This window comes from Thunnus maccoyii, chromosome 16 (genome assembly GCF_910596095.1).
Source record: "Thunnus maccoyii chromosome 16, fThuMac1.1, whole genome shotgun sequence".
Classification (NCBI taxonomy): Eukaryota; Metazoa; Chordata; class Actinopteri; order Scombriformes; family Scombridae; genus Thunnus; species Thunnus maccoyii.
Window position 1 is genome coordinate 3,505,590 of NC_056548.1, and position 24,841 is coordinate 3,530,430.

At 39.3% G+C, this 24,841-nt stretch overlaps 1 protein-coding gene across 1 annotated transcript in view; it reads left to right on the plus strand.

The window, feature by feature from the left end:
• syne2b (spectrin repeat containing, nuclear envelope 2b) overlaps positions 1–24,841 on the plus strand; it is a 170,572-nt gene that overhangs the window by 95,698 nt on the left and 50,033 nt on the right. The window contains exons 84-110 of the mRNA XM_042388688.1: positions 3,561–3,800; positions 4,838–4,960; positions 5,602–5,717; positions 6,549–6,660; positions 6,896–7,030; positions 7,826–7,987; positions 8,081–8,275; positions 9,434–9,538; positions 10,136–10,255; positions 10,384–10,584; positions 10,678–10,851; positions 11,301–11,432; positions 12,591–12,784; positions 12,929–13,064; positions 13,676–13,906; positions 15,364–15,510; positions 15,801–15,977; positions 16,400–16,555; positions 16,663–16,803; positions 17,044–17,214; positions 18,858–18,991; positions 19,198–19,402; positions 20,914–21,096; positions 21,473–21,583; positions 22,356–22,510; positions 23,569–23,716; positions 23,801–23,895. Of these exons, the coding sequence (XP_042244622.1) occupies positions 3,561–3,800; positions 4,838–4,960; positions 5,602–5,717; positions 6,549–6,660; positions 6,896–7,030; positions 7,826–7,987; positions 8,081–8,275; positions 9,434–9,538; positions 10,136–10,255; positions 10,384–10,584; positions 10,678–10,851; positions 11,301–11,432; positions 12,591–12,784; positions 12,929–13,064; positions 13,676–13,906; positions 15,364–15,510; positions 15,801–15,977; positions 16,400–16,555; positions 16,663–16,803; positions 17,044–17,214; positions 18,858–18,991; positions 19,198–19,402; positions 20,914–21,096; positions 21,473–21,583; positions 22,356–22,510; positions 23,569–23,716; positions 23,801–23,895 (4,199 nt within the window). The remainder of the gene's footprint in view (positions 1–3,560; positions 3,801–4,837; positions 4,961–5,601; positions 5,718–6,548; positions 6,661–6,895; positions 7,031–7,825; positions 7,988–8,080; positions 8,276–9,433; positions 9,539–10,135; positions 10,256–10,383; positions 10,585–10,677; positions 10,852–11,300; positions 11,433–12,590; positions 12,785–12,928; positions 13,065–13,675; positions 13,907–15,363; positions 15,511–15,800; positions 15,978–16,399; positions 16,556–16,662; positions 16,804–17,043; positions 17,215–18,857; positions 18,992–19,197; positions 19,403–20,913; positions 21,097–21,472; positions 21,584–22,355; positions 22,511–23,568; positions 23,717–23,800; positions 23,896–24,841) is intronic.

The window sequence follows — 24,841 nt, forward strand, 5'->3', positions numbered from 1 at the left end:
TTCTTTCTTTCTTTCTGTATTATCTCGCCACTTCAGACCCAAATTTGACCCTCTAAACATCGGTATCGGCTTCAAACTTAAATACATGACTTATCACACTCTGCTGAACAAAAGTTGTTAAAAACTTTGTAATAACGGTTTAGATTCAATAAGCCCCGAAAGTTGAGAGTGCCTCATCGCACCTTACGATGTAAACCAATGGGGAGGCGATCTCTGGGCGTGGACTTTGTGCCAAACTGGGGCGTCTGACGTCTAAACTATAAGTCAGACCACTTTCAAACCTGTATCAATGGATTCGCGACGAAAATTCCTACAAAAATGTGATTTTTAATGTAAGATTTGGCCAAAGTCATGGGATTTATGAAGATATTTCCACTAGAAGACTGCTCTGAAATCAATCTGACAGGGAGAAGGAGGGAAGAAAGGCGTGGGATGGGTGTGACAGTTGAATGTAGCTCAGTTTTATAGGGTCTATATACTTACAGTACATTATATACAAACTTTGTATGAAGTTTGGTGTTATTATCATTTATTTTACAATAATTGTAGGTCTTATCTGTATAATCAGTCGTGGGGATGACCTATGAGGGGAAGGGAAAAAATGGAGTGAGGCTGACAGTAAAGTGATAAAGTGCTGCAGAAAAATAAAATCATAACTAAATTTCCGGTCGCACCAAACTTTACATGTTTGTGAAGTCAGACCTGTCAGCCCAGGTCTGGAGACATCTACATGCCCGTAACAGAACCCCTTGGACTGCACCGCGCCCCGACATGCGCAAGGGTGGGAAGGCCCGTTCAACGCTGCTTGCAGCTTTAATTTAGATTGTGACTGGAACTCTTTTTTTTGTTGATTGAACTGAGGACATACAGACTAGGACTTATAGAGAGCAACTGTTTAACAAACACTAACTGCCAGCTGCTGGTATTTGCATTGAGGGCGCAGTGTGGCTGCAGAGGTGGTGACCAAACATACAAAGATCAGGAGGTCAGAAATCAACGAATCAAGTGCTGTAGTTTGAAACTCAGCCAAGAACTGCCTAACTACCAAATAAACACATGAAAACATCTAACAGGCTGCAGTTTAGTTTGTTCTGTTGTGTAAATTCTCTAAATACTATTTGTGTCTAAAATGCACGTATTGTTATCAAGATCTAAAGGTTGTTTATGCCTAAAAAGTTCCTGAAAGTTCCTAACAAGTTTACATTGTGGACATACAATATTTTTACCCATCAGCATCCATATTTTATGGGCTCGTCTCATGTTTAATGTTTAATGTTTAACTCCAGTTATCAGAGAAATTAAGACATTTCAGTGGCAGGAAAGTAGAAAATCTCAAAGAATGAAAATACTCATGCAAAGTACAAAATACCCCATAATCACACTTAAAGATTTAGGACTTTATCACCTCATACCTGGTACACAGGTTTAAACTTGTACTTGACATTTTATGTTTTATGACCTGTATGACCCAGACTATGGTGGAGTGGAATTAAATCAATGGAGTCGTGTCCTCACAGGCTTCATCATTATGTCTTTTTTTCAAAGCTTTTGCAAGAGTTTTCCTCCCAGTATTCACTCCCTGTTGACCCTGAGAGTGTAACTGGAGCCCCCATTAAAGTTTCAGAGGTTAAACACAGCCCACGTTCACACACGTCACATTTGAGTGAAGCTTTGTGGGCAAACAAACACAACTTGTGAGATCTTGTCTCCTATTCAAATGTACTAAAGAGAATCCTTCTTCAATAACGCACATCTGACCTTAGCATCATATGTGAACCTTTGTGTTGTTCACAACTGACATGAAGTGTTGTTTTTGGCACAATAGTGTCAGCAAAAATGAAACCAGGTTATGAGGGTAAAGAGATTGTTAAGATATAAAAGAGGAGTTCAAAAACCAGAGAAGAAAAATACAGACAAGGGAGTGTTTAGCAGGTGGCCCAGAGTGGCCAAGGCAAACCATCACATCCTGACATCCTGAATTATGATTACACGTTGGCCACGTTAGAGGCGGTCCCATCAAGACAGTAATATTTAGCTCAAAACTGAGATTCCCACAGTCATGTTGCTCTACACAGAGGAAAACAAACAGGAGCTTTTATGTGATACAAAAACAGTATTTGTGACTGAACTTGCAAAGTAATAAAAACATTACCTGAGCTACTGGGCTGGTTGAAAACATTTAAAATTGTTTACTAAACATATTGGAACTGGCAGATTTCTATAAAGATAATTTACATGTGCCTACCTTAGCTGAAAATTGCAGCACTGAAAGAAACTGAAGTGTCAGTAGACATGAAAGTGCTGAAAGTTGCTGAAGACTCAGTGCAAGTGCGGAAGGAGTTGAAGAGTTAGTTGATGTGTAAGCACAAAGTGTAAGCACTGAAAGGAGTTGAAGAGTTGGTGTAAGCAGTGAAAGGAGTTGAAGAGCTGGTATAAGCACTGAAAGGAGTTGAAGAGCTGGTGTAAGCACTGAAAGGATTTGAAGAGTTAGTGTAAGCACTGAAAGGAGTTGAAGAGTTGGTATAAGCACTGAAAAGAGTTGAAGAGCTGGTGTAAGCACTGAAAGGAGTTGAAGAGTTGGTGTAAGCACTGAAAGGAGTTGAAGAGTTGGTGTAAGCACTGAAAGGAGTTGAAGAGCTGGTGTAAGCAGTGAAAGGAGTTGAAGAGTTGGTGTAAGCAGTGAAAGGAGTTGAAATGTCAGTTGAACTGTGAGCACTTATTTCCACTGAAGTGTCAGTGGAAGTAAAAATGCTGAATGGAGTTAAAGAGTCAGGTTAAGTGTAAGCACTGAAAGGACTTGAAGAGTTAGTTAAAGGAGACGCACAGTTAAAGCGTAAGCACAGAAAAGAGTTAAAGACTTAATTGAAGTTCAAGCGCTGAAAGGAGTTAAAGTATCAGTAGAAGTAAAACTGCTAAAAGGAGTTGAAGAGTCTTTTCAGTGAGACTTTTCAGTGCAAGCACTGAAAGCATTGAGTTTGTTTGTTGAAGCACTAAAAGGAGTTAAAGTGTTAAAGTGTAAGAACAAAATATAAACACTGAAAAGAATGAAAGTGTCAGTGTAAGTGCAGAAAGGAGTTGAAGAGTTAATTGAGTTGTAAGCATGAAGTGTAAGCACTGAAATGAAATATAAGTTAAAGAGTAACCACTGAAAGACATTTAGTTGTCAGAGGAAGAAAATATGTTGAAAGGCACTTAAGAGTTAGCTGAAGTGCAGACACTGAAAGCTGTCGAGAGTTAAAGAGTAAGCGGTGAAAGAAGGTGAAGAGTTAGTTGAAGAGAAAACATGAGGTGAAAGCACTGAAAGGGATTCAAATGTCAGTTGAAGTGAAGTGTAAACATTACAAGGAGTTGCAGCGTAAGCACTGAGAGGGGTGTAATGATAGCACGCAGGATGAGGATGACCACACCAATTCATTTGCTAAAACAATGTTAACAATTTAATAAATTAAACAAAAATATAAGCCAGTTTTTGCAATGTTTCTACTCTCCGCATCACTTTGCTGAATATCTTATTCAGAGAAATGATTTGATGTGTGTGTGTATGTGTTTTCCATGTGTAGGAGATGTTCCTGGAGATCGAGCAGAAGGTAGCCAGCCTCTCTGCGCTCGGTCAGGCCACTGATCAGCAGCAACAGCAGCAGCAGGATGAACTGGGAGCTGTGGGATCCCAGCAGGAGGCGGCTGAACTGCTCTCCTCCAAACTGGAACTCCTGAAGTCAAACCTGGTCGTCTTCCAGCAGCTGCTAATGGACAAACAGGTAGAGGAGAAGACGATCATCCATAAAGAGCCACAAGAACAGGTACCATACATCCGGTCTGTATTACTAGATATCAGCCAATCATGTCTGGTGTCATATCTCAAATCTTTGCCAATTTTAGTTGTGTGACCTCTCTGGTTTTGTCATACTGATCCAATAAAAATATTGCAAAAACAATTTCAGAATATGAGAGAAATGCAGATATTCCTGTATATCAGGTCAATCAGTTTCATTATAAATAAACTTCAGTGTTACCAGAGTTTCTGCCCCACTATTATTCAGATAATTTATTATTTTAATATGTCAGCATGAAGATACAATTTTAATATTTATCATCAAAACTTTCATGATGTTACAGAAGAAACTGACCAACTTTTCTTCTCAAAAACTGTTAATGTACTTTACAGGTTTAGAGGTTTCTGCTGCTGACAGCAGACACTGCACATGTGACAAAGTCGCTCCTTGATAATTATTAACAAGTTTGCAAATAAACCATTACAGACTCACCTTGTCAGTGGTTTCCTGCTCAGTGTGGAAGCAGATCTGTGTAGTTTCATACCTGCGGGTTCGAAGCAGGTCCCAGTTAAATCACAAGTCTTCATAAGCAAACTGCCAGTCAAGATACAAGTCTTGAGTTCTGACCTTTACAAGCGTTTTCCTTTCAAAGCTTTGTTAAAGTCAAAACCAAAGACGTGAATATTTCTGTTTCAAGTGGAGTCAAGTCTGTTGAAAATCAAATCTCAAGTTAGTCAAATTTCAAGTGTCAAGTCCTGATTTTTAAGTCTGACTTGAGTCCAAGTCTAATGTATAAAGACTAACTCTTCTTAGACATATTTGTAATCTGATAATAAATAAATGTACATGTTCACAAACTAACAAATGACCACAACATGCCTCCAAGATGTTGATTGATACGTTAGACAATAGCTATGACAAACTTTTCTTAGACTCTGAAACGCTTGTTAGTTGAAATCATTTTGGTTTTAATAATGAAAGCAATGCTGACTAGAACTGTTACCATAACGATGATGCTTAAAACACTAATAAACTTCTTCCTTTCTTTTATCATTCCTCCTCAGATGTCGGTACCTCAGGCAGAGCGCCACCTTGAGCCGAGGTTGAAGCGCAGCAGCAGCGTTCAGGAGATTTTCTCCTCACCGAGAAACAAACTGCTCAGACAGAGCAGCCTGCAGCAGCAGAAGGTAGTCGGACTCTACTGACTGCTGAGATTTACAGTTTGACTGATGTGGGATTTTGAACGGATGCCAGTGTTTCAAATGAATGAATCATCAAATTTTGACCTTTTTTTGAGCTGTTAGACCATCACGGGACACTAAACGTCTCCACTGAAATGCAAAACTAATAAATAAAACTGTTTTTACTGATACTTTTCTGTAGCTTTGAGGAAAGTCTATATCAGAGATGGATGACATGACTGATTACATAATTAATACATAAACATCAACCTCGCTGTAAAGCAAACTAGCGTATCATCACCTTCCTAAAATAATGGCCCAAGTCATTTTTTGACAAAAATGATTTTTTTGCCTAAATCATCTCCTCATGATGCCACCTCTGGTAAAACTCTCCGAGCATCCTTCCTCTATGTGTCCCACACTTCTGCTGTTTTTGAGCAAATGCAACATCAGGAAGGCCTTTAGTAGCCCAAAATAAATCCAAAATCCAGTCTGTTATCTTGATACGCTCAATGGTCATTTTGAGTCACTTATATGTTAAGTGTCATAAACTTTATATGTTAAATATGGTAAATAAAGCAGCTACATGTTCTGTACATGTAACTGTATGACATGTTGTTGTTTGTTTGTTTGTATTTGTTGTGCAGGAGTTGGAGCAGCAGCTGACCGAGCAGAGAGGTTTGACTCAGGCCATCGCGCGGCAGGGCAGCAGAGCTCGACTCCACAGCCTGGAGACAGAGGACCACAGCTTGCCGTCGCCACGGTAACACGTTACATCTTCACTCTGTTATATGATCATATGTAGGCTCCTGTTTATGTTAAATGCATTACAGTGTGTATGTGATTCTGTTCTGTTTTTCTTTATCTTAGTTAATTTTTACCAATTTTAATTCAGCTACACAAAAATAAATAAAATCATTTTATCCTTTATGAGTCCTTAAAAGATTTTGTGTTTTTAAAAGTTAAAAAAAATCTGCCAATGGGCTTTTTTCCAATACAAATCAATTTATTTCAAGAAATTTCTAGAAATAAGAAACAAGACAGAATAATGCACACAGCAGCGCTAGAATAAAAGACAATGACATTTTATATAAAATATATATTTCTGTTTATATATAATGAAGTGTGATTATGTGAAATACTGTATAACTGCAATGTTCATGGTTTGATTCTGGACACTGACCTGTGTTGCATGTCTCATTCTACCCTTGTTATCTTGTCTATCTGGACTTTTGACTATCAATTAAAGGCAAAAAAATATTAATAGATAATAAAATATTAATAAAATAATGAATAACATAAATATAAATACAATAATAAACAAATGAAACATATGAATGCATAAAAAAATGGGAAAAAACAGGATTTTTGTTCAGTTTATTGCAGTTTTTTTAATTTATTTTTTGATTCAATGCAGTTTGATTTTTATATCCATTTCCTAATTTGGACAAAAGTAGGAATGTGATTAGAACAGAAAGAAAGAAAGATTGACAAAAGAAAGAAAATGACAGAAACTAGTAAAAAAAAGAAAGACAGAAAAATGGAGTGAAAAATGAAATGAAGTGTTAATTTTCGGCTTTTTCTCTCCCCGCAGGTTGCCTCCCGCTGAGGCTGATGTGGAGGAGGACTCTGCTCAGAGGAAGTGGGATCGTCTTCACAGTCGGCTGCTGGCTTTGGAGGAGAGCTGGCTGCTTCCTCCCTCTGAAGTAAAGTCTTCATCATGAGAGCTGAAGTGCTTGATTATCACTTTTCAAATACAAAAAAAAAGAAAAAAAAGAAAAGAGAAATCGGTGTTCCTGCCATGCTTGATTATCACCTTCTTTGAGCAGAAGGCACTTTGTTGTCTCTTTTGGTGTTATGGGGGACTCCTGCAGGGCTGGATAAGAGTCATGTGTGGCTCAGAGTTCTCTTTATATGTGACTCTTTCTTGTCTGTCTGAAGGTGACAAACTCATCTGGGAGGCTCGGTGATGGAACAGCGGGACGTATGATTGGCACACAAACCGTGAAAGAGCTCCAAACTCACATCGGACATTTGACAGAGCTGGGACACGCGGCCGCAGATCTTCTCAGTCGGGTGAGGAGCCGTTATGATGGAGGTTTATCGGACAGGATGTGACGTGTGACTCCTGGTTTCATTCGCTACACCCAGATTTTCCCAACTTGAGGTTTAAGGTCCTTCTTGGGGGTCACAAGATGATTAAACCCTTAAAATCCTGTTTTCCCCTTTTACGTGTAGCTTTTAAAGCATAAGGCTGACTTCCTGTTTCATGTAAAGAGAAAAATAAACTGGAAACAACCTCAGATTTACCACCTTGATGAGAGCAAGATCGCACAAAAAGTTCAGGGAACAAAACATAATGAGAGTTGTGCAACTTTTATTAAAGTGCAAAAAAAACCCAACAACAGTAGTTTCTTGTCTAGTCTTTGTAGATCAGATTTCGATCAGATTTCTTTGTGGTCTGATGAAATGAAAATGAGCTCAAAATAAAATTGTGTCTGTCTGGAATCTCTGCCCACCACACGAGATGTATTTTGACATCACACTTTACAACAAGAGGAACAACAAACATGAAAGACGGCTGGCTGGACACATGTTGTAAAGGTGCTTCTTCAATAACACAGCACATAGCAGCCTCATCTTCCTCTTCCTCTTCCTCCCTGAATAAGTTCTGACTATAAAATGTTTCATGACAACAGTCAGAAAAAGCAAAAATTCAGTCTAACTGACTCATTTGTCGCATCTCAGTTTCTTGTTTTCTTTTGAAAACTATTTAAACTCACATCCTGTCTCGACTTCGGAAAAAAACTTGATGTTCAACTTGATGACAAGTTCGTGTTCTAGTTTGAGATCTTACTATCTGCTCTCCAGGCCTCCCCTGTGGACGACGGCTCCCGTCAGACGCTGGACGAGGGTTTGTTCGATGTTTTGTCCGGGTTGTCCCTGTCTCTGTCCTCCATCAACAACCTGCTGCACTCGCCCGCCAGGACGACACATGAAGAAGACGCACAGCAGAGGCTGCTACAGCTGCAGGTGGGACGAACACTCAGTTATGTTCAGTTCATTATTAATTAGGACCATAATTAAGACTTCCCTTGTTATGACAATGATGTCGTTCCTTTTCAGAGTCTGTCAGCAGAGCTGTCCACCCTGGGCAGCGAGTTGGCCTCTCAGGGTTCAAAGGTCAGCGGTGTTCTGGGGTCAGGGTCGGGTCAGCGGTGTGCAGACGACCTCTGCAGATTCCTTCCTGTGGTCCAGGCTGCTCTGACCAGCAGAGAGAAGCAGCTCAGAGACCTGCTGGAGGAGACTGCGAAGCAACAGGTCAGACTTTAAAGAATGTCATCATTAACTTTTACTTTACTGCACAGCTTGAAGATGAATACAATCAACCACCCAGAAACAAACATACCACTATACAACACTGGATCTACAACCGCTACAACCACTTTACACTGGATCAGGCTGACAACAGCTGTAGTTGAGCTGAATATTTACTCTCATTTGGAACAGACAGTGATGGTTGTCAGCCTTGTTTTAGCTGGATGATGCTACTTTTTTGGCAAAGAGTTTTAAACAAGCCAAGTGTTAAAAAATGATCTCAACCCATGGGAACATGTAACCTTTCAACTGATTTTAACCCTTTAACATCCACCCTTTTTATAGAATTTTATTATTTATTTATTCACCTATTTGGCATACCCAAATGGAAAAGCTTATAACAGAAGAACTGTAAGGCCATGATGCATGTATTAGACTTCATTTGACATCTTCTAGTTTCTGGAAATGTGTTTGTTTAGCATGTGGCTAAAACACAAACAAAACTACATCAGTTCAAATAAGGCTCAAAAAAGTGTTTTTCCTTGTCTATAATGAGTCATATTTGAATAACAGTAATTAGGACATGCTTTATGCAAGAACTATGCAGAACACCATAAACCTTCTACATCTTGTCAACCTGTATAAAATCTCAGACCTCTAGGCCGAACATTATGGGAGCTAGCCAGTTATCTCCTTATGGGAGCTAGGGGAGTTTTTAGTTTGTGGTGTCACTCGTGTCCCCGAACCTCTCCAATCAAACTGTGCCAATTGCTTTTACTCATTACTGCGTGATGCTACCACTGGATGTTAAGAGGTTAAAGCAAATGATGAAAATCACTAAAAATTTAGATAAAGGATTTCACCTGACAGCAAAGTGTTTGTTTTTGTCTTCCTGTGTAACCCTTTTTTTTTTACTGTGCAGTGATAATTTAATCAGTATGGTTATTTTTTATTATTTAATGGTCTGTTTGTCCGTTCTACTATCTTCTGTTTCCTTCCTGTTTCCCATTTTTCTGTAACTCACCTCCTCGATATTATACCTGAGTCCAAAACTTACCTATAACAAGTACAGTTTTATCAGAAACATCAAATATTTTTCTGTTTGTTCACTTTGTTCAGTGAATGGAAGCATGCAACAGTGTTTTCTGTCTAACCCAACAGAGACTCCTTAAAGAATTGCATGCAGCCTTCACTTCTAACCAGACAACTGTTCAGCACATAATTAATGAATCCAACGGAACGCCGGGACTTAACGAACGACTGCAGGTACCATTTCCATAGAGTTGTCAAACTGTTGCAGAATGCTCGTATTATAAACATGTCAGAATGTATAAACACTATTTGTTGTTCATTTAAATGCAGGTCTGTCTTATTAATATTTTACCAGATAATTACATCATCAACCCTTTAGCTCACGAGCCTCTGTCATGATGGACAAAACTAATTGTTTGAAAGGTCAAAGGTCATGCATGTCAAGCTTGTTATTGTAAATCTATACAGTAGGTTGCATTTTATTCAGCCCAAATTAAAGGAACAAATGTTAAAAGCGTAAAAATAACATTACAAGGAAAAATATAAGCAATATCTTAAGGAAGATAAGCTGCAATCAAACATAGAGAATCTATCTGGTTCTATGAGGGAGTATCATGTTTTATTTACTGGTATTTATCATTATCTTTGTGCAGTAAACCATTTTAACTGTATGTAACATCAGCCAACAGCCTCTTCTTCATCTGGAGATCTAAAATGTTCAATAACATCAAAGATAACTGTGTCTGTGTTCGGGAAGAGTTAGTTTCGTCTGTTTGTCTGCTGTCATAAACTTTTCCATTTATTACAGTGGATGTGTGTTTTATTTTGCAGGCTGTGGTTCAGATGCAGGAGTCTCTGCAGCTGCAGGCTGAGCAGGTGAACTCTCTGCTGGAGGAGGCTGACGGACAAAACCTGCCCGCCTCTCTCATTCACCAGGCCACACGGCTGCAGGTACGTTAGCTGCTGTATGTCATACATGAGTCAGGTGTTTAAAAGGAAGCTTACACCCTAAACATAAAGGAAATACGAGATGATTAAGTTGCCACATGCATCTTCAAATTGTGTTTTTCTCTGTGCAGGGTGAGCTGGACGGTACACTCGGCGGTGTTCGCTCCCACTGTGAGGAGCTGAGGAGCAGCGTGGAGCTGCAGCAGCAGTACAAGCGGCTGGTCCACAGTCTGAAGGAGTTGCTCGATGTGGGCTCTGAACGTCTCACACAACAGCCTGACACAGAGTTCCAGAGCAGAGCTCAGCTCCAGCAGCAGCTCAACAGTCATACGGTCAGTGTGTGAGAGAAACAGATGATCTCACTACTAAGATCACTAAAATGCTTAAAAATCATCTTAAACACCACACATCCTTTTTATTTTCAGAAGTTCTTCCAGTTCCTGGGCCACCATTTTCACATCCTGCAGTACTTGACCCAGAGAGTTCCAGAGAGCGCCCTCCAGAGTTGGGAGGGTGTAGTGACGGGTCTGCAGGATGAGGTGGCCCGACTGCAGCAGCGTGGACTCGAGAGAGGAACCAGCATGCAGGAAACCTTACAGGTAGCAATGCAGTTCATTTATGAGTGTGTGAAGTTAAGTTATAAAAGATTAATACAGTAATAGAAAAAGTGTTAAATCCCCCCAGAAAAGATACAAACAAGCAACCTGAGAGCCGACAAGACAAGACACTACTTAAAAATGTTGAAATATGATTTATTTCTGTACGTCCACAAACAGTATTTTCTCCCATCATATTTACACCATCCAAAAAAGTAAAGTACAATTCAATTTGGGGCCATAATTCTGTATAATAAGTGTTATGATATGCAACTACAGCTTGTGTTATGGACTAAGTAGTAAAATATTACAAGGTTTTTTTTCATTCATTTTCATTTAATTTCATTTTTTCATTCATGAATAAGTGGAGTTAATCAGAGCTATCATCAAATTAGAAGAATCATTAAAAAGCTAATTTAATTTTACTAACAGCATCATCTCTTCTGTCTCAGATGTGGTCTTGGTGGGAGGAGGACAGCGCCTGGTCCGACTCCCTGCTGAGAGACACAGAGACTTCATTTCCCAAGAGGCATGGCGGGAGGGATCCTGAGGAACAGATATCAGCGAGGCTCTCTGTTTACCGGGTAATTTTTATTAGATCTTCTTACTGTCGGGGGATAATCCTGATTTAAGCAGCAGACCAGAGGACGGAGCGCATGTTGTAATGTTCTCATTTGGAGACTCCAAAACCTAATTGGCCCAATTAAAGAGGGACTGCACACTTAAACGTGTTTTTTGAGCGGTAAACTAAATTATATGACTGTACTGTGATGAAACACTGGTTTCGTGACACCAAATTTATAAAAAAAATCACCATTTCATGGGTTGAAAATGGGTCAACACATTTTCTTTTTGTTTTAAATCAGCCCTGAACTGTACAAAGCCAATGCTGACATAGAGTTGACTGTTTGGGGCTTATCTACGTCATGAAATACCTCCCCGTGTCATACACTGTCAGATATCCACTTGATATGACTAACTCAGACTGCTGAAGCCTCATATAAGCTTCACAGAGACTTTTAAATGACTGTGTGGACACACTGTGGATTTTGGCCTCCATCACTTCCATTGAAAGCACATTTGAAGGATCTTTTTATATCCAGTATGAACGGGAGGAATGATTACAGCGAGGGAAACCTCTTTCACTGTTCATATGGACACCTGACTGCTATTTTGAGATACACTGGAAAAATTGTGAATCTGTCCTTTAATGCTAATGTTCATGCTAGCATGCTAATTAAAGGAAAAGTCTGGCGATTTTCTATATTTTTCTTACTGTCAACAAATATCATGTTTGGATCCAAACCAACAATGAACTGATCTACTAACAAGAGCTGTGTGCCTGATATATCTTATTCCTCTGTGCCGTAGATGTCTGTTGTTGTCCAAAACTCAAACAAACAAAAAAACAGTCAATAACAAGTGAGTTGCTTCGCCCTGAAGACAGTGGTTATGTAGCTTGCTTAGAAACGGCTCCAAAAACTAATACCAGCAATCATATTTTCACTCTCAGGAGAGAAGTTCCTTGTAAGACAGACACCACTGAACATGTGCAGGAATGCTAGCTTCACTAGCTTGTTGTGCTACATATAACAGCCTCTTGACTTGACTGGCACATGTACAGTGGCGTTTGCCTTACAAAGAACTACTCTCCAGAGACTAAAAATGTAATCGCTACAGTCTATCGCACCGAGGAATGAATTTATCGGTGTGTGTTACAAAGTTGTGTTATTCTCTGGCAGGAGCTGGATGGCGTTCTGGAGGAGAACAAGGCGAGGTTCGGTCGGATGCTGGAGGTGGGGCTAAGACTGCAGAAGGCGGGCTGTAGGGGAGTGGGCGTGGCCAGCAGCGAGCTGGAAGCACGCTGGAGAGCTCTGCACAGGAGGGTGAAGCAAGAAAGCGTTAACACAGAGAGGAACAGGAAGTTGAAGAACAGGTGAGCTTAACAACATGTTTTCAATTTTAAATAAAACAGCATGAGATAAGAATCTATATACATATAATAAAAGTCATTATTTAGATGCTACTGTATTCTGGCTGATTTTTAAATCAAAATTTGTTGTTTTCCTTCAAATAACAGGTTTGTTTGTGGTTCTGCTGTACTGACCGACTGGATGGGCGGCGCCAGAGAGCTGATTGACAAATGGAGTCAAATCACCTCAGCCAATGAGGACACAGATCTCGAGCAGAGGCGCGAGCACTACCATCAGTTTGTGGTGAGTTTACAGATGGAAACAATCTCTAAATTCATGGAACCAAATATTTTATTACATTTGTTGCAAGACATAACATCATCAGCAGGATTGACTAGAACGTGCCATAAAAATGAATTATTGCCTCAAGTTTTTCTTCTTTTCGTCTTTTCTGAATTAGAATTTGAGCAGCAAGTTTTGATGTCAGTATAGACCTTTGACTTTGCTTCATTTTGTTTAGTTTTAAGTGGTTCAGTGATTGCAGTGAGGGAGCGTTAAAACCAGGCTCAATTTGGTTGAAAAGTCAAAGTTTTTTATGACGTCCAAGTTACATATATTCACAGTTTCAACATAATTTTAATGGTCGTATTTCAGTGTGTAGCAGGTTGTAACTGCACATTGAAATATTGTAACTGAAAGGATGTTTAAACAAACTTTTTAACCAAATTTGACGATGCTTCTAGGTTCTTTTGTATAACTGAAAATGGCAAAGATTTACCTTTTTAATAAAAAGAGAGTATATATGATAGGTGTTGATTCATGACTCTATCAAACCTCACAGAAAAACTGTATTTTGGCCACATTTTAACTTCTGTTGTGGACAAAAATCTAAAAAAAAAATGCTTCTTTGTCAGGCGTTGACCAAAGAGATGGAAACCAAATCTGGACTAAAAGTGTCGGTGATCTGCGCCGGCACCAAGCTCAGCGAATCAGAAGAAGACTCCGATAAAGATCTGGAGGACGAAGTGACTCCACCACCGCACCAGACCTCAGACCTGGACCTCAACGCTCAGCTCAGACTGGTGGAGCTGAACTGGTCCAGTCTGCTGGCCGACGTTCCCATCATCCAACAAGCTCTGCATAAGGTGAGGAGATTCATGTTTTTTTATGAATATTTATCAACTTATTAATCACATCTTCTTTATTATTGAATTTTAGCATTATTTTATGATGTAGTTTCTTGACTTTAATGTTTTTACTTACAAATCAAGCGGTGAGAGTCCTCCAGGTTTCTTGACTTCATGTGTTTTTGTAAATGTCAGAGGTTTTACCTGAGATTAGCCCACAGCTCTCTGCCCACATGTACAGTACGGAGCAGTTTGATATTTCAAAAAAAGCACGCTGCAGTCTTCTTGTCACCAATTAGTTTATACATCCCCACTGAGCAGCACAATGCCCTCCTGAGGACTCTCCTCGCTCTTATGGGTGTGAAAGCCTTCTCCCTCCATCCGTCTATCTATCTGTCTGTCTGTCTTTCTTTCTTTCTTCACTCACATCTCCTTTGCTTCCAGTATTTTTCTTCTACGCTCTTGTTTTCTTCTGCCTGTCTGTCCCATTTTTCCTAACATCCTCTCAGCTCTGCTCTTTCCGCTGTTCTCCTTGTTATTATCTGTTCCTCTCATCTCTCTTCCTCCTTTTCACCTTTTTTTTTTGCCTTATCTGTAATTTTCTCTTCACCTCTTCTGGTTCTTTGCCCTCTCATTCACCTCTCGCTCTTCTTGTATTTCTATTTTTTTCATTCCTCTCCTCTTTAGACCTTTTATGACTCCTTCTTGCACACTATAAATTGAAAAGAATTTATTTTAAAAGCTCGTTTCATACACGTGCATCTCAAATTTGAAACAAACACCAGTCAGAAATCACTTTAATTATTGAGTATTTGCATATTATTTTTGTTTTTTTTAAATTTTGGGTCAATGTGCAGTATTTCTTTCATATCTTACGGTGCTGTTTCTTCTCGGCTTCATGCACCTGATGCTACTTTTTTTTTTTTGCTACTAAAACCAAGAGTGCAAAACTTTTCAGGTTGCATATTTTAACATTTAAACACTAAAAGCTACATTTTCAACTTGAGTAAAGAATTATTTAAGGAACCCAAAAAAGACGTGAGACGTCTGCTGGATTACCAAGTGAAATTTTGTTACTACTGTTTATTTCTTGATATAGTTTGTAGTATTTGGAGTATTTGGAGTAATACTGGGTATCTTTTGAAATGTCTCAATACTGACGTCAGTATGAATTTTGGAACTGATGCTGAAAAGATTAATTTTCAATACCTCATAAAATAAAAAATCTATAAAAACCTTTTTTTCCCACTTAACCAACTTGTGTGTTTCGATGCTTTTTAACACAAAGCAGCCATAGAAGAACTTTGCCTAAATAAAATGCAGAATAGAAAGAGTAAAAATCAGTCAAAGAATAAGAACAAGTGAACAGGAATAAGACCCTGACCGTGCATTAGATGCATCTGATGCTACAGTAAAGCAGAGTCAACAAACGTGTGTGGCAGTAAGTTTTTGATCTACCTTCTTCATCTCCTCAGCGGTGGATGGAGACGTTGACCCAGCAGGAAGTGCTGCTGGAGCTTCAGGTCTGGCTGGAAGCTGCAGAGTCTCAGTTAAAGCAACGCAGCAACCGAACCTCCTCCTGCACCAGCGCTGATCTCACTCAGCTCCTCAGATACTGCAAGGTATCACTATTATTATTAAAGCTATTATTATTATTATTATAAGGTAGAGATGGACACGCTGATTGTTTTATATTCTTGTGAGAATTTATACTTTTATCCACACCATAATCAATAAATAAGACACAGACATTTTATGTAAGTATTGCTTTTTCCACCCACATTGCCAGTATTTTCATTATGTTTTTATCTGACAGCTGTACTGATAAATAAAGGCTGTTGCGAGTTGAACTTGTCTACCTGCATCACTGTTTGACCTACTCTCTCTCTCTCTCTCTCTCTCCAACACTCAGGAGTGTCAGGTGGAGATGTCCTCCCATCAGGCCACACTGGACTACGTGAACCAGCCGTTACTGACGTGCAGTACCGACGACGACCAGAGGGGGCGCTACGAACACAACCAGTTCGCAGAGGAGCAGCGTCGTCTCAACCATCAGTGGCTCAGTTTGCAGGAAACCCTCAACTCTGAGGTCAGAAAACACACGACAGCCTTTGACAAAACATCCCAACACAGGCTGAAGCTTTTTCTGGAGCTTTCAGCCATTTCACACTGTCTTCATCTGCTCGACTTCATAGAATATCAGATTGTTTTTAGAGATTCAGCCTCACTAATCTATTTTTTTCTTTTTCTTATTTTTATTTCTGATTATTTAAGGCTCCATATCACCTTATAATTGGTTTTAATAATTCATGTAGTATAAATGTCCATTTCTGAAATAAAGCATCAAACCTTAACTGGAGAGGATGAGAGCATCAACATCAGGGTTTTGAGCAAAAGAGGGATCATCTGAATGTAACAGCAGTTAGTTTGATTACTAAATTATGCTCAGCAATAACTTGTGTTAAAATGTTCAGCTCTTTTATAATATCCTGACGGTGTGTTGAACTCCAGATTCAGGAGGCGGAGCAGGAGCTGAGGAGCAGAGCGGAGCGGGAGGCCCGGCTGCAGCGGATCAACAGCTGGATGACAGATCAGAACCTCTGGATGGAGTCGGCTCAGACACCCAGCAGCCTGACGGAGCTGCAGAGGAGCATCAGCACCTGCCAGGTCAGGAGTCGACATCCTCGGAGGCTTTTGCAAGGATTTATAAAGAGCTACCTGTTATTAAACCTATTATAAAACTCATATATGTTTACGTTGCGTCTGTGTATCAGGACCTGCAGGAGAAGATCAAGCTGAAATCTGCGGCTCTTCAGGAGTTAAGAGACAAACACGGCGGAGGAGGAAACAGCAGCCAGGATTTTATCTGTCAGACAGATAATTCCACTCAGACGTGCGCAGCTCTCATGCAGCAGGTAAGAGACGCCTGGAAAATGTGGAAGTTAAATGTTTTATGTGCATAAAGGAAACAGGTGATGATTTAGTTTGGCGGTCTGTAGAACTGATGTGATGCTCGGCAGCAACATTCTCTCAAAAAACAGACGTAGCATCAAATATGGATCAATTTTTTCGTTCGTACGCAAATTTTTTCAAACTGTGGTGCTTTAGTTTGTATGTTGACCCGACTCAGACATGTCCTGTCTGTTCTTATATAGAATGAATCTGTTAAACGGAGGCTGATTGAGGTGCAGCAGCTGTGGGACTGTGCGGAGAACAAACTGAATGAAATGATGCTGAAAACAGTGAGAACGTCTCAGACTCTGGATTATCACAGCGGCCCTCCGTTCTCCCTGCAGGCACACAGACATCTCCATGAAAGGCTGCAGGTAGGTAACGGGACACCTGCATGCTCTCAGGACGTTTCAAAGCCAAATAAAGCTTTTTCCAAAATTAAAGAGCAGTATGTTTAGATTCGGTGGTAGTTTGTGTAAACCAGCACTACTAATGTTGGAGCCTTTAAATGCACCAACAAGGAGAGTTTTCACCTTTCTCAAGTTCATTTTCAAGTTTTTTTTTGTAAACTTCTGGAGTATTTTATTTATAGCAACATAACTTTATTTAAACATGTAGAGACGATGTTATAAAACCAGTTGAAAGTGCTGATGTGGGGCTTTCACACAGAGTCTCATTCATGTCTGTAGTTCATAAAACAGTTTGAGTGATTCACAGACACACATATACAGTACTTCCAGTGACAAAAGCTCAAAAACAAGTAGGGATGAAGCCACTTTACATGTAAATATTCTGTATTATAGTTTTATTTCTCACGTTTTTCAGCTGTATGTGTGTGCATGAAGAGTGAAACAATCATTTTGTTCTATAATAATATTTTCAGTGATTATCACTAAAGTTACAAAGACTCTGAATATATTATTTGCCCATATTATTATTATTTTAGATGAGATTTTGATTGACAGATTAGATTATGATAAAAAGGACCCAATATAGGAGAATTAAAAACAAATAGTCAGAAACTGTGTCTGCATATCACTGCGAAAAAGTTTCAAAGAAGATGTAAATACTTTCTAGTCCAGACTTTCCTCAACATGAAAAATCAAATGCTTATAACTAATGTTTCTCTGACTAGCGCCCTCTTGTGGCCGTCTGAATAATGACTCTTGTCTGTCAGGTGAGAAGGTGGAAATAGTTTATGGATGCATGAATCTCCGACCAAAGTCAACGTTGGTTTCTGATCATGATGTTCTCCAAAACATAACCAAGACATTTTAATAGCTACAAACATTAGAGTTAAATAAACTAATTATAAATACTATATAGCTCCAGTGACGCTTAATAGGTTTGATGATACAAACTCATTTATGTGTAGAAAATGTGGAATTGAATCAGAAACGTTTATGCATTTATTTTGGTATTATAAAGCTGTTTACTCCCTCTGGGAGAAGGTCCATAAAGTAATTCAAGATATGTGTAATTGTACTTTGGAGCTAAGCCCTATGCTATATTTGTTGAATTTTGATGTGGAAAATAAGTTTCCCTTTGCAAGAAAGCATGTTTACAATGTTTACTTATTTTGCTAAAAAAAAAAAAGGTATCCCCATCACATGGATTTCCCGATCAGGACCCATCATGGGTCAATGGCCTATTGAAAAAATCACATGTGAACGGCATTTAAGATTGCAAGATTTCCAATCCACATGGTCCTCAGTACTATATAAAGACTGTAAAATGACAAATTCACATTGAATAGTGGACAACCCATAGACCATGGTTGCGTAGGAAGGTTTTTTTTTGTCGTTTTTTTGTTTTGTTTTGTCCTGTGAGCACATCTAGTCTGTATTGTCCCTGTTGTTCTGTGTGATATCGTGTGGCTTTTTATAGGAGTATGTGTGTGATATGTGCTAAATTAATAAAAAAACACTCATATGGGTCATTACGGAAGGCAAACGTCGTCATTTAGATGTAAGTATAATAATATTCAGGTCAATTATCCTCCCCTGTTTGTGAGCAGCTTCTTCATGAGGAGACAGAAGCTTCGGAGGCAGAGTGGGATGAACTGAGTCGGACCGTCTCCTCTCTCAGAGACATGATCAGTCCTGCTGCTGCTGCTCTTCTCACCCAGCAGCTGGACAGACAGAGAGACAGGTGAGACAGAGCCGGCCAAACATGCAAACATCTCCAAAACCAAAGATATGATCACTGACTTCCAGAAAACATCACTTCCACCTTCCCAGACTATTGTTACAGGACAGATAGTAGAAGTTTTAGAGAGCTACAGGTACCTCAGCACAACAAAGGCTGCATTTTCTGCAGAGTTTAAATGTTTTGAATGTCATATATCTGTCTTCCAGTTGGACGGTGGTGTCCGGAGCGTTGGACCAGCAGCTCCAGAGGAGTCGGGCCGTCCTGCAGGTCTGGGAGGTTTACGCTCAGCTGGCTGCGTCCTTCTCCCAGCGGCTGCAGACGCTGCAGAGCGACGTCACGTCTGCGCTGAGCCGAGCAGCCGAACACGACGACACGGCGGAGCAGGTCGCTGTCAAGATACACGACGTTCAGGTGAGATGGAGGATACAAACGGAAACCAGCACACAGGAAGTGAAGTTCAAAGAAGCCAAAAGTGAAATTATCACTAAAACACAACAAAATTTTCAACGTTTTTCACTCCCAGTAACTCAGCTTTCCTTCTCCAGTGAGTGAATCGATCCTATTTCTGTCTTCACAAACTCTTAATTCATCTGAAACTTACTGTTAGACAAAGTACTTTAATCCTCCTTTATCAATTATTTATAAGTAATAAGTAATCTGTCACGTAATTAAGTATGTGACAGCATGGATCCATTTTTATATTTGCACTCAAGGAGGAAGCTGTGACACAAGTGATGAAACTGAAATTCAAAGATCTTCAGTGTCAAAAAGCCAAACATGTGTCTATAAAGTCTTATTTTCTTCTCGTTCCTTCTCCACAAGCTGAGAACCGTCTCAAGAGTCTGATGTCAGAGAAACTTATGACACATTTACATGTTTTGGGAAGTTAAATGTTCCTCCTTCTTAAAGTTGCTCTTCAAAGTGAACACAGTACATGAAACTCTGAATCTAAAAATGACTGATGCATGTTGTTGTTCAGTTTTTACATTTGCACTTCTTATAAGAGGGAAAAAATAATAATTTTAAAGAAAAGTAAAGTGAAAAGTGAGATCATCAACAAAATGTTCGTAAAGTTAGTTTGTCACTTCACCAGCTGGATTTGTTGACTTTCAAAAAATATTTTCTATGGTTTGGAAACTCAAGACTTGGTCTTAATATACAAACTCTTAATCTCACTAATACTCAGTTTTATGGAAAGTAAAACATCCTGATCTTCTTCTCTGAATCATCATATTCAGCTTCCCGAAAACGTTGTCTGCTTCTTTTTTATCATAACTTAAGATGCTGATCTCACGTTTTTGTACCATTTTTATCATTATCAATTAATCTGATTTTTTTTTATTTTTTTGATTCATCAATTAATGGTTTTGTCTACAAAATGTCAGAAAATAGTGAAAAATTCCTGCGATAATTTCCCACAATTCAAAGTGACGTCTTCAAATGTTTTCAGTTTACTGTGATGTATGAAACATAAAAGCTTCAACTCCTCACATCTGAAAAACAGAAACCAGCTGATTTTTTGGCATTTTCCAACATTTTGATTATCAAAATAGTGGCCGATTAATTTTCTGTTGATTGACTAATCAATTAATCAACTAATCATTGAGGCTCCAGTTTGCACCTCACCAAAGAAGGAAACAGTATTTAACAGATATTGTTTTATGATGTTGCAAACTTATTTTAAAACACATAAAAAACCTTGTTCAGATGCCTGGTTTGCTGGTTTATTGTGCTATTTTCTCCTCTCAGTATCAGAATATTTTCTTTTTCTCATGAGCATTTTTAACATTACATATCCTGAGTTTTGGACATTCCATATTTTCTTATCTATTCCAGGAACAAATCCAGACCTTCCAGCTGAAGACCAGCTGTGTTTACAAAATCTGCACTCTTCTTCTTAAAAGTATTTCTGTTTCCTCCAGAGTCTCCGGGAGAGGACCGACACTCTGCAGTCCGACCTGGAGGGGGTGCTGGAGGCCTCCAAGGACTTGATTGACCACCTGGAACCTTCAGCTGCTAGTCTGATCCAATCAGAGAGCCGCTTGTTGTCACGTGGTGTCCTGCGGCTCAGCCAGACTCTGACAGGGAAGCTGGGTCAGCTGCAGGTACAAATTCATGAATGAATGAATGAATGTGTTTGTGGGATTTAGCAAAGTAAGACGCAAAACAGTGAACTAATGAAGTATTTGACATGTGGAGAGTGTTTGAAATACATAACCTGCTGCTTTTCTAACTGTTTACAAGTCATAACTGATTTTATTTCCTTTTTTATTATCAGTTTCCAAGTTTAGACCCTGTAAAGTCACATACAAGCTACATTTTCTATCATTTTTTTTATCTTTTAGCACATTCTCTGATGTGAAGTTTACGCCGCTGCATTTGTTTCCTAACCTGTCACCTACAGTAGATGCTCTAAGCGTCACAGTGACCTATCAATTAAGAGCCATATGGCCGCGTGCCATGTGTCATGTTTGCGTGCAGGAGGAGCTTACGAGGCTGCAGGAGGTCGGAGACGTTCTGGAGTCACTGGAGAGAAACCTGGAGCTTTGGCAGCAGCGTCTGGACGATGTGGCTTCTACAGCAGCAGACCAGGTGAGTTTATGAATGACTGGAGTAACGCTGCGTAATCTGTGCTCTGGTTTCCAGTAATGAACTGGACAAGAGGGATGTTTTTGAGATTGTTTATGTGGGTTAAAATGATGTTTTGTGTTCTTTGTGCAGGTTTAGTTTATTTCATAGTTGGATAACAAGACATTTAGTCCATTATTGAGTCTTTAAAACTGTATTTTCTTTCAAGATTAATGTTTTTTCAATACAAATGAACTCGTTTCAAGATGCAGAAAATGATCTCTTTAAAATTTGTCAAAACAATCTCACTACAAGGTTCCTTTTGTTGCTGTTCTGGAGCTTTTGATCGTATCACATGATCATCTTCAGTTTGCGCAGTTGTAATGGAATTATGGATATTTAAATATTTCAATTAAAACTCAGTGTCAACACAGGTTTGAATAATCACACCCAGATGACAGCTTAGTTTTATTATTAATATTAATATTTTTGGGACTCACTAATAAACCAAATTATTTGTAAAGATGTAGATTTTTGCAGAATTAATTTTGATATTATTGAGAATAAAACTGTAAGGGACAATTTTCACTTCATTACAAAAGCAGTTGGTGTTCACCTTACTTTACACCTCTGACTGGGAACCAATCAGATAAAAAACTGCAGAGCAACAATTGAAAGAAACAGGAAGAAGTAGAGAAATAAGAGAAGAGTAAATGAGGGCAGAAGATCATGTGTGTAGTATGCACCTTGATGATGTCATGCATATAGTCTGAGTCTCACCATATGTTTCCACCAGACTGGCCTCCTGGAGCTGAGCGGTCTGTCTGCTGACCTGGATGTGCTGAATGAGCTGAGCTGCAGCTTGACACTGGGCGACGCTGCAGCACGACGCCTGCAACGTCTCAACCACCGCTGGGCCGACGCCTCCGCCAGAGCCGAGGAGGCCTGCAGGTCAGAGAGCGAGCGAAGAGATCTGTACAATAACGCATGCATGAACCGGGGAACTAATGTCGGTTTTGAGAAAATGTTCCATATACATAAACATATACTGCATGAAAATAATAATGATATTAGAATGATATTATGATTAACAATTATTCCCAATATTGATGGATCTATCAGTTATTTTTTGAATGAGTTGATTAATCATTTAGTCTAATCTAAACATGCTTGTCCAGAGCTCAAAGTTTAGCAGTAAGCAAAGCAAAGTTTAATTTAAACTGATTTAAGAGAGAAAAGAAGTGAATCCTCATCTTAGAAAAGATAAAACCAGAGACTATTCTTGATGATTGACTCGAACAGTTAATCAATTATCAAAATTGTTGCTTATCAATTTTCTGTCAAACTTTTTCTGTCAGATTGTTTCAGCTCTAGTTGCTCAAATTTCTCAGAAAAACGACAGAAATTCAGCTGCTCCCAGCATGTTTAAAGTGTGTTTTTGTAACAATCAGCTGTTTGGAGAATTTTCATCCAATCAGACACCAGAATTAATGAGAAAAAGTACTACAAAAATTGATAAATAATAAATAAGTCTTGTTTTTACATCAGACTTTGTTTAAAATATCATGTCGTACTGAACTAAAGTAGCAATAAGCAGGTTTTTCCTGTTATACGGTTAAAGACATAATATATTTATGGAATTTAGGTCAGAGATGTTGATCAATAGTTTTTTACTTTTCTTGATGCTAAGATTGAAAACTCACTTTCTGCTCTTTGTTTTGTAGCAAAAACCAACTAAAGACATTCGCATTCTCAATAAATATCACGTTTAAAGGCTAAAAACTTTGTTGTCAAGCTAAAAAGGTAAATGTAAAGTGCAAAAACAGTTTAAGAATTACCAAAATTGAAGGTTTGATTCAATATGTGGCAGTGAAATTTGTGTAAAATGAAACTTTTTTACATTTTTAAAGACACTAAAGTAGAGATTTAAATAGAAATTCATGATTTAAGAGATTGAGATTATTAGATATACCAGTGTTGTTTTGTGACGGTGGGTTTTGTGCGTGCAGTGAGCTGCAGATGGAGGCTCTGAGGCAGCAGAGCTTTGAGCAGAAGTGTGAGAGCTGGATGTGTTTCCTGCAGAGGATGGAGGACAGTCTGGCCGTAGACGTGGCCGGCTCTTACGTCGGCCTCAGACAGCAGCTCTGCACACACAAGGTATCCTGCACGATTATTAACAGACTCACTGACAGACTCAACAAAAACACTGAGATGTAATCCTGATCTGCTCTGGTGTTTCAGCGTTTCCATGCAGAGCTGTCTACCGGTCACCAGATCCTTCATTCAGTCATCACTGAAGCTCTTCATCTGCTGCAGAAAGGAGAGGTGGAGGACAGGTAGGAGGAAGAACCACTGGAAGTCAAATAAAGAGGTTGTCAGTAGCTTTTGTTTGATTTTGATGGGAGAAAAGCTAAAACTTTGCCACAGTTTTTAGACCTTTTGTGTTTTTAGTCAACCTGGTATTGAGGCTGTGTGTGGTCTGTCAGTCTGTCAGAGTTCAGCGTGAGATATTTTGACAAGTATTGGATGGATTTCCATGAAGTGTGTACAGATTTTCTTAGTGTGGATCATAATGACTTTGAAGACACCGTAACTTTTCATCTAGTGACGCTAACAGACACAAAACAAATCACCAAATTCCTGTAAACCTCAGCTGTACTTTCAATTTCAATTTTTATTTATATAGCGCCAAATCACAATAAAAGTCATCTCAGGGCTCTTTTCACATGGAGCAGGTCTAGACCGTACTCTGAACTCCGGGGAAGAAGTCAAGTTAGTGACATGCATTAATGGTAAATGAATACATACAGATGGCGAAGAGGAGGAGAGAGGAGCTAAGTGCATCAATGGAAGTCCCCCGGCAGTCTAGGCCTATAGCAGCATAACTAAGCCCTAACTATAAGCTTTATCAAAAAGGAAAGTTTTAAGCCAACTCTTAAACATAGAGAGGGTGTCTGCCCCCCGGACCGAATCTGGAAGATGGTTCCACAAGAGAGGAGCCTGATAGCTGGTGACTGTAGGAACCACCAGTAAGCTGCATACTGGGAGGGCAGTGCTCTAGTGGGGAAATAGGGTACTATGAGCTCTTTGAGATACATCAGTATGATACACATACTATGAGACGTCTGAGTCACTCAGGAGAAATGCTTTTGATCTCCGTGTGTATCAGTTGAAGTATGCATGTCCAGGGTCAAAAAAGTTGAAATGAGTTCTTCTGTAGAGGAAACGCAGCACACAAGCAACCAATGAGTGTTGAGGGATGGATTTGGAAAACTGACCTCA